This window comes from Polistes dominula, unplaced genomic scaffold, assembly GCF_049000335.1.
Source record: "Polistes dominula isolate Pdom_NZ unplaced genomic scaffold, Pdom_raw_medaka contig_75, whole genome shotgun sequence".
Taxonomy (NCBI): Eukaryota; Metazoa; Arthropoda; class Insecta; order Hymenoptera; family Vespidae; genus Polistes; species Polistes dominula.
The window spans coordinates 3,775,714-3,786,084 of NW_028301003.1; the positions used below are offsets into that span (position 1 = coordinate 3,775,714).

General features: G+C 32.8%; 1 protein-coding gene across 1 annotated transcript; it reads left to right on the forward strand.

Moving 5' to 3' along the window:
• Window positions 1-506: 506 nt before the first annotated feature.
• LOC107070924 (uncharacterized) lies at window positions 507-3,644 on the forward strand. The gene is made up of 6 exons (XM_015329482.2): window positions 507-796; window positions 865-1,823; window positions 1,890-2,049; window positions 2,157-2,422; window positions 2,695-2,912; window positions 2,994-3,644. Exons 1-6 carry the CDS (start codon window positions 507-509, stop codon window positions 3,108-3,110), a joined length of 2,010 nt encoding a protein of 669 aa, XP_015184968.2. The 3' UTR covers window positions 3,111-3,644.
• The last annotated feature ends 6,727 nt before the right edge of the window (window positions 3,645-10,371 follow it).

The following is a 10,371-nucleotide window of genomic DNA, read 5'->3' on the forward strand; positions in this document are numbered from 1 at the left end:
TATATTATCAATTGCACGATAATTTATAATATTTAATATAATAAAAATAATTTCAGTCTTTGTCCTTTTTATCTAAAACATTGAATTAAAATATTCGATGATACATCCAATGATATTTTTAGAAAACCTTGACTTAAAAAAAAAGTAATTATATAAAATAGAAAACGAGAGGTGGGATGTTTAGTCAGTAAATAATTTTATTAACAAATACGTATAGATAAGAATTATGCCATCTATTGTTCGTACTATAGTTACGTTTTAGATCCAGTAATTTACTCGGGTAACAACAAAAGCAAACTCGAGCTATTAGTTTCGTATCTGAATCTGGATATTCCCCCATGAAACCGGAAAGTACTAGTACTCATATCCTGTCCTCAGAAAAAAAATGAAAAAAAAAAAAAAATAAAACAAATTACACAAACATTGATAATTCGTGTCAGAAATAAAAATTTCATTCAATAAAAGTTGAGTTGTCGAATAGAAAGGATCTAAATAGATTTCTTGTCATGTCTCGTAATAATTTTTTATTTCAAATTATTTCATTGATATCGATAACAACGATCGTGGGAACTTTTAAAAATATCAGTACGACTTATTCGTCAATTAAATTAAACAAAAATCCGATCGATCGTGGATTCGTTTCACCGTCCTTTTTTCACCTGCACAAATATAAATATCAAAAATTGGAAAGAATTAGTAGCACACCACCTACCACCGATTGTATTTGTGTTCCATATTATTTGTGTGACGTTAACAGAACTGTTATTACCGATGGTACTGGTACAATTGATATCAGGTAAGATTTCATCTCAATAAAAAGAAAAATAAATAAAAATTCAAATTTTATTTGAATTGTGTTTTTAGGTATCGAAGATGTACAGGAGATTTGGAAATTTGTTGCAATTTACCAAACGCCAATATTGTCACCCAAACTCAATCAACCACGACTACAACAAAAGCACCAACAACAACTACTACTACAACAACAAAAGCACCAACAACAACAACAACTACTACAACAACAAAAGCACCAACAACTACAACCACAACAACAACCACAACTACCCCACGTCCAACAAGTCCACCAACGACAGTTACAACCCCAACAGCACCTACAATCATATTCCCAACAGCTCCAATAACAATTTTACCAACAGGAATACCTGGTATCAATTGTTTTTGTGTTTATTCTTGGCAATGTGATCCCCAAAACGTGGTAGTGATAGGTTCATCTGGTGAAGGTGTAATTGTTCCACGTCAACAGACACTCCTGTGCCCAGGTGTAGGACAAGTTTGTTGCAAATTAATATCCAACGTGATACCAACTATTATAAACCCAACTTTACAACCATACAACACCAATAGACAAATTTGTTTCGTTTGTGGGAATACATTGCAATGTATTAACGGTGCTAATTTCGTCATGTCATCTGGTACGAATTTAATTAATTCACCACAAATAATAGCATGTCCTAACGTAAATAATTGCTGCCAAGGAACCGGACCAATAACCAACATTGATACAACTGTCATCGTTAATGGTCTTGGACAAATGAAATTTCCTGGTACTACCAATGCTTGTTACTGTGTCAAATCATGGCTTTGTACTGAAGGATACATCGTTAATCTCGATGGTGCTGGTATAATTGATCCAAGATTTACCATTTGTACTGCTGCCGATGAAGTTTGTTGTCGACCACCTGGTATTCTTGGAATTAATCGAGATTCTGAAGTAGGACCACGTGATCTTGTTGTCAATGATCCGGTAGATCCACTTGCCATTCAAGTTGTTTGCGGTATACGTGGTACTGCTTATGCACCAGGTACAATTTTCAATAAATTCAAGTGTTATATGATTTTATTCAACTAATAATTGATTTTTGTTTTAGAAACACCTTATCCAGTATCATCGGGAAAAACATATTACGCAGAATTTCCATGGATGGTATCACTTTTCATAAAACAACCCGATGGCAAATATTTGTATCTCTGTGGGGGTTCCATGATCAACAATAGGGTTGTTTTGACTGCTGCACATTGCGTTACCAAGTAAATTAATTTTTTTATTAACCCCTTCGCTTTGGTAGTCCAGTTTGCCGAAGTGTCGTCACAGATGCCAGATTAGTCATCACGTTATTATATTTTGTTGTTGATAGTCGAGAAAGTGGAGTGTTGGTTGCCAGATTTGGACAATGGAACGTTAAAAGTACAAACGAATCGATTCAAGAAGCATACATTAAAACAATCATCCCTCATCCCCTTTATTATAGCGCTGGATTGTTTCATGACATAGCAATACTGATTTTAAATTCGACAGTTAATTATGCAATTAACGTGATACCAATTTGTCTTCCACAACAAGGAATGAATTTTGCAGCTGGTACTCGGTGTTATGGAACTGGATGGGGTAGCAGCGCGTTTGGTAAACATTTTTACCTTATTTTTATTGAAAAAATTGTCAAAGTATTTAAACAAAAATTCTAATTTATTAACATTGTTCCCTAATTAATCAAATTTATGAGATAAATAACCGAATTATAATCTAATGGTCAAACCGATATTTAACAAAAATTCTGAATACGAATTTCAACAACTCTTACGACTAATCTGGGGGTAGAGAGAGGGTTGTAAAATATTGATATTATTTATAATAATTAGGATTCAAATGAATATAATTAATATTGACATTTAAAGGTACAATTGGTGAATTTCAAACGGAATTAAGAAAGGTAGATTTACCGATAATTGAACGATCCGATTGTCAAAATCGTTTAAGGACCACAAATTTGGGACAAAATTTTTTATTACATGGTTCGTTTATTTGTGCTGGTGGTGAACTCAATAAGGATACTTGTCGTGGTGATGGGGGTGGTCCTTTGGTTTGTCCAACAAATACTGGGCAATTTATTCAGGTAAATGATTTATTAAATTTATGCTTGTATTTAGACTTAACTATTTTTAGTATTAAAAAAATTTATAATAATTTATTATAGGCTGGTATAGTGTCATGGGGTATTGGTTGTGGTGAATCTAACATACCAGCTGTTTATACCAGCGTTGCTCAACACAAACAATGGATCGATCAAACTCTCGCAAATTATGGTGTATAATAATAAATAATTAAATAAAATTTTAAATAATTATTAAAATAATTATTAATAAAAAAAGATTATAAAGTAATCAGTTTCTATAAATTTGTTACATGAAAAGGAATCAAGGGAAGGAATAAACAAAATTTGATAATTGGAAAAATTTCATAGAAACTAATTACAATTATAATGTTTATGGTAAGCGGTCTTTGGCTGGTCTTTCACTTGCAATGGAATGTATAGCATATAAAAATATATTAAACATTACATGGAAAGTAAAATACCACTGCCCAAGTCTAACCACGAGGAGGTAACTGCTTCTGAAGACCCAAGAGGGATGTGCATCCTAAAGATGCCACCATCCGAATATAATTCAAAGGAAAGAATCTAACTCTTGGGCCCCACCATAAGAGTACCATTCAAAAAATCCGCACGATTATTATCAAGAATACGGAGGAAAGTTTAAAAACCCTAAAAAACCAAATGACAAACAAAAAGTGCAACCCGAATAGAATTCAAGTAACAATTATGATTTTATTGAAAACCTACACACCTAAGAATAATTTCAATATATGTAATTACAAGGTACGAATATTTTATATTTAATAATTTTTAATGTACCTAAAATAAGGTATAATAAAAATTTAATATACATATTATTAGATGGTACTTGTAAAAAAAAAGATACATAAAAAATAACTATGCAACCCGATGCACTTACAAGTGCATTAAAATTAATCATATCCTTAAACAAAATAAAATAAAAATTATGTTCCTAATACCTAGAAGAAAAAAATATATTAAAAAATATTATAAAATAATTAGTTTCTACAAATGAAATGAAGAATGAAAAATGAAAGATGTGGTGTAATTGGAAATTAAAAAATGATATGATATTAAAGTGAAGGGGAATTCTGAATGGGATTGTATTCTATAAAATCACATTTTTTAAATACTCGATTTATTTTTGGCAATAAAAATCTCTGATAGTTGGTGGTGGTAATTTCAACGATGTTCCCCTATAACAGAAAGAAAACTATATTAATAACTTTCATTCTTAAAAAAACCATTATAAATTATTGACGAGCAAAATAATAAAACAATCAACATATAAAATGACCAATGAGCTATTCGCAAAAATTAAACCATGCTGTTGAGTTTGCAAATAACTCATTGAGTCCGTAGTTGCCCTCTTGAGCCACAATTAAGTGGGGGCCTCTTCAGCATTTTGTCTCTTCTTTCTTGATGCCTACTGTCGGACATTCCCTACGTGCGAGCATGAAAAGAATCATTGACCAAAAACGTCAATCGTTCTCAAAAAGTATTCTCATAATTTAGCATGTTACAACGATCAATGATATAGAATCAGAATCGTCCCTGATTATAAATTATAAAATGGAAAAAACCCGACCTAACCAATCCTAACAAAAACCTGAAAATAAAAATGTGATTAGTAAAACATCCTGAGCTTTTTTTACATAGAAAATAATGATTACCTTTTGATCGAGAGATATCTCTTCGTCGAAAGGAATATTATTAACCATGTAAATTATCGATTCTTTTCTAATACCATTTGGAGAGGATGAGGTGCGGTCTCCAAGAGAGAGAATTTCCGGATCGCAAGGAAAGAGTTTAGCCGTGTAGAAGTGCGTAGTCAAATATAGGTTTATTATTTTCTGTACAAGTCAAAAGGTTTCGCGTGAATTCTCGTAGATCGTCGTAAACTGACTGCCTAATCGGCAGGCTTCGTCCCGGCGAGATCGGGACTCCGGCGCGCAGTGATCCCATTCGCACGATAATTTGAGGCCCTGTACGATCCAAAATTCGTGGTGTACGATCCATTTGGAATTTCGAAACTTGATGACCTTTTTTTTTTTTTTTTAGTCAACAAATTTAGGAAAGGTGCACCCCCACCACTACCACCACGATCACTGCCGGCGCGGCGCCTGTCTCGGCAGGCCGCGGCGCTGCTGAGCGCACGCCGCCACAACCATATTGTTGTAATATGCCAGATTATGGTCCTACAGTTTAGAAACGACTTATAGACATTTTCGCCCAATTACTCTCAACTGCTTATAACACTAATATAAATGAAATAACTTTCATATTACAATACCTATGGAATATTTTCATTTATTTTTCTATCATACATACCATTTTGCAAATAATTTCGATTTTCGTTATGACTGTTAAATAATTATTACAAAATAAATTCGCGTTTATCGTTAGCTATCCTAGTTCGTGGACAATCGACGAACTCAGAGTTCATCGACTGTGCACATGTTACACGAGCACATTTAATCGAATTTCCGAGCAGTTAATTAAGCTAATCGATGAACTTAATAACACTTCGCACTTTTTACTATCAAGTAATGAAAGCAAATTGAAATAAAAATAATACTAAAAATGCAATGCATTTCTTTGCAATATTTTTATTTAATTTATATTAAATTATATCAAACATTTCAAAGACTAAATTGCGATAGTGCGAAGTGTTAAACCTGTTATACTTAAAACTAAGTATCAAATTCATCAAAGGTTTTGCGAATTTAATTTCGATTCTATCTCAAACGAGATAGAATCGATAAATAAACCTTTCAAATGGTTGCAAATACCTTTGAATCATGATGCATATTAAAAATGATAGAATTGTCACAAAATAAAATTACTAAGTAAGCATGATAGAATAAAAAGATAAAATTTTGTGACAATTCTACATAAAAATACCCGGAGATGGGACTTGTACTTTTAAAGTGTAAGTGTACCATGTGCCTTTCCTGAGTCCTACCTACTTAAAATTAAAGTTTCACATTCACTCAGAAAAAAACACATACATACCCACTCACTCACTCCACGGTTCTCACACATACCACCAGGGTGCAAAAGCCTAAACTAGAGAGCATGCCCCGGGGTACCTCCGACACCCTAGTTCAACCACGTTTTATAAACTTATATGCTAATGGGTATACGTACTTTTTGCTGTAATCGACTGCCAAGGCTAATGATTATTGCAAATAAAACTACTGCAAAAATACAAGTATATTCTAGTATATATGCATACTAGTTATATACGTGTATGTTTTCACAAATAAATGTGGGTGACTCTACTATGCAAAACGATTATTAAAAAAAAAAAAATTCGTATCGTACGAGTGACTCTACAAGTTATTTTTATTTTAATAACTTTTTAAAAAATGCGCGGTATTACGTATCGCGTAACGGTGTACAATGCACCACCTATAACGCACACACAGGCGCAATTTACACCGTGCAATCACTAGCACAATGAAAGTCGCTAAAAGAAAACTTAAAAACTATAACCCATGCAATCTTTTTCTCACCCATACGTGTAACACCTGGGTAACACGCATAGATGAGAACGAAGACTGCATAGGGGGAAGAAAAGGGGTTATTAGTAAATTAGTTGCTGAAATTTCTAATCTAAAAAATTGATTAATACATTTCAATATTCTCAAATAAATCTAAGCGGGCTATGACTCTACAAGTTTTTAAGACTTTCAAAAAGATATTAAGAATTTAAAAAAAATTAAAAAACTTCGGACGACTCCTTTGATTAAGTTGGCTGTTTTAATTAAAGAACTGGGCTTTTTTAGTCGCCACTTAATTGCCAAAGTCTATCCGTTTGCGAAAGGGTTTTGTCTTCTTGCTCATTTATAATATCTAGGTATCGATATAACGAGATAAATCGCGATTAAATAAACTATGTACGAAGCAATGCATGTAAGACATTTATATTACATGCTTTTTCTGGCACGAAATCGAGTAAATTAATACTCGATTTCACCACTACTAAAAGCGAATAAAACACGTAATAAAAAATAAAAGTGCATTAATTAATTTGCACTATTAATTTAAATGAATTTAACCGAAGAGCAAGAAGACCTATCCTAAACTAATAAAACATACATACAACGATATATACAGTTTCATGAGCCATTCCAAAAAAGGAATAAACTCTTGTGCTCGTCAATAATTTTTTGGTAAAAATTACAACCAGTAGCTCGTGCCGATTGGGATCTTTCATCCTTGGCATGATTGAGCACTGGAGGGACTTTAAATTTTTGACTCATTCGTTACAAATGTTATATGAACAGTTGGCATTAGAAGTTCTGCGGTGGCTCCAAAACACTCCTACTTCGTAGAAAATAGTCCAGCTGCATCCCTCGTCCACCAGATCCATCGGAGAAATCCTTGATGCACTTTTTCTTGCACTCACTCATTCACTCACTCGCGTGACTCTAATAATGCGGTAAACGATTGTAAGTCGCAATACCGAAATTTTTCTTATACGGCGAACAACACTGACTCTACATACGCGTATGATTTGAATTTAATTTACGCCCGCTCGGTCACTGACTTTACTTCGCGATCAAAATTGTATAATACTTTTTAATATTCAAACAAACACTGGCTCTACTTTAAAAACTGCATTGCACGCAGTTTAATGCAAACACACGAAAATATCACTCTCGGTCACTTCACTGACTCTACTTTCGCGAACAGTCTGTACGACTGTTATAAATAAAAAAAAAACTTTATACGAAAAAATACACTATTGTAATTAACTGCATTGCTCGCAGTTAATTTACTGTGTATATTTCAAAAATAACCCGTGTGCGAACCGCGATGATATTTAAATTAACAAACGAACAAACGTGATTCTAAATCCGTGATTTTAAAATTATATAATATAAACGAACAAAAACACTCCCGTACATTGCCAACATGCTCGATTACAATGATATTCTGAAACAGAAAAATGAAAAAAAACAATTAATTATCATAGTCGTAATAAAATACTATTGAAATTTTGGTAAAAAATGATTGATAGAAGAATTATACTTACTTCGAATCCTCTTCAATAATACCCGATGGGTCTCCTACCTTTAGGATGATGATGACCAGTAGCCGGTAACGAAAATAAGAAACTTCTAAGTTTCTTATTGCGATCGCGTACTTACTCTATTTCGCGATAAAAATTTGATTTTAATTATTCGAACAAACACTGACTTTACTTCGCGATCAATTTTTGATTGTAATTATTCGATCAAACACTGACTCTACTTTTACAACTGCATACCGGACAGTTGAAATATCAAACACTAACACGTCCTATCTGTAAAAAAAGAAAGAAAAACAAAACGATTAGAATCATTGTTATCATTTAAAAATCATATAAAATTATTAAAGAAATGTTTAATATAAAAATTCATTTACCTTCTATCTTGAGTGATGAATGCCCGATGGGTCTCCTACCCTTAAAGATGACGTAGACGGTTCAAACGACGGAGAAACTTACGTGTTTCTTATCGTGATCGCGCACTGACTCCACTTCGCGATAAAAATATTATTTTAATTATTCGAACAAACACTGACTCTACTTTTACAACTGCATACCGGACAGTTAAAATATCAAACCCGAATACGTCTTACTTGTGAACAAAGAAAGTCAAACAAAACGATTAAAATCATTTTTATCATTTAAAAATCATATAAAATTATTAATGAAATGTTTAATAGAAAAGTTAACTTACCTTTTCATTTTTTTAGATGATGCCCGACGGGTCTCTCACCCTTAAAGATAACGATGCTGTAGACGGTTCAAACGACGAAGAAACTTTACGCGTTTCTTATCACGACCACGGCATTGAATCTACTTTGCGATTTAATTTTACTTTAATTATTCGAACAAACATTGACTCTAATTTTTATTAACTGCATTGCACGCAGTCAAAAAATTTAAACACTCACACTGCTTACCCTTCTGAAACAAGAGAAAAGTACCAAACGATTAGAATCATCGTTATCATTTCAAAATTATAAGTAATTATTAAAGAAATGTTTAATATCAAAATTAATTTACCTTTTATCTTCAGTGATGAATGCCTGATGGGTTTCCTACCCTTAAGATGACGATGCACGCGCGTTTACATCGAATAAAAGAAACTATCGGAGTTTCTTTACTCGAACAAAACCGAAATTTTTACATACGGCGAACAAACACTGATTCTAATTAGTGATTTTGTTGAACGATGCAAACAAACGATCCCTTCATTACCAACACGCACGATTGCAATGGTACTCTGAAACAGAAAAATGAAAAAGAACTATTAATATCATCGTAATAATATAAAATTACATTGAATTTATAATCAAAATGTTTGATAGAAAACTTATACTTACTAGGAGTCTTCTGTGAAGAATGCCCGATGGGTCTCCTACCCTTAAGATGACGATGACCAGTAGACGGAATCGAAAATAAACTATAATAAAGCTTTTTATTACAAACGCGAACGCGATCGCGATCAAGACGTGCTTAAACCGACCGCACTACATGTCAAAAAATCGACTGAAAGAATGTACATAATTAAAGTTACTACAAAATAAATCGAGTATTATTATGTAAAATAAAATATGAATTGAATATTTAGGGGAAAAAAATGAGAGGAATGTGAATATGATATTAATTAGGAAAATGAAAGAAACTAATAATATAACTTATAATATAAGTGGTAAGCGGTCTTTAGCTAGATTTCACTTGCCATGGAATGTATAGCATATAAAAATATGATAAACATTACATGGAAAGTAATATCCATTGCCCAGGTCTAACCACGAGGAGGTAACCGCTTCTGAAAACCCACGAGGAATGTGCATCCTGAAGATGCCCACATCCGAATATAATTCAAAGGAATGAACCTAACTCTTAGGTCCCATCATAAGAGTACCAATCAGAAAAACTCCTTAGAATTATTATTGAGAATACCAGTACAATAATTAAAAAGAGCATATAATTATGAGTTGTTCCATGAAGCCTATAAATAAAGAAAATACATTAAAAATAATTATCAAACATGTGCGATGCTACAAAGAGAATTATATAAAGATACAAATTTTAATTTTATTTTTACAAATAATTATTTTATACTATCCTATATTAACAAGTCCACTTTTTGTTCCTTTATGGTCCTTCTTTGATCCTCCTGTGGTCGTTTCCTCACCATAGTCCAACCTGCAACAGAAAAAAAGGGATAAAAAAGAGTTAGAAAATAAAAGGGATAAGAAAAAAGAGGGATGGGTATAACTTTCAAAGCAGAACTTTTCACGATTTTTTTTGAAGTGGTTTCCCCCAGTTGGACTAGTCCACTGACGCTAAATTTAGGAGAAACCTACACTCTATGTTCAGTTAGAGCACTATAGAGATGAGTACTCTCATCCGCCATATTTGCTCCTACAGAGAAGACACTAGCAGAAGCCAGTA

Bases quoted from the DNA above. Each gene is read 5' to 3' on its own strand.
- LOC107070924 (XM_015329482.2), top strand. From the start codon at position 507: ATGTCTCGTAATAATTTTTTATTTCAAATTATTTCATTGATATCGATA. The intron at 2,423-2,694 runs GTAAACATTTTT...TGACATTTAAAG, and splicing joins ATGGGGTAGCAGCGCGTTTG to GTACAATTGGTGAATTTCAA. The intron at 2,913-2,993 runs GTAAATGATTTA...AATTTATTATAG, and splicing joins ATACTGGGCAATTTATTCAG to GCTGGTATAGTGTCATGGGG.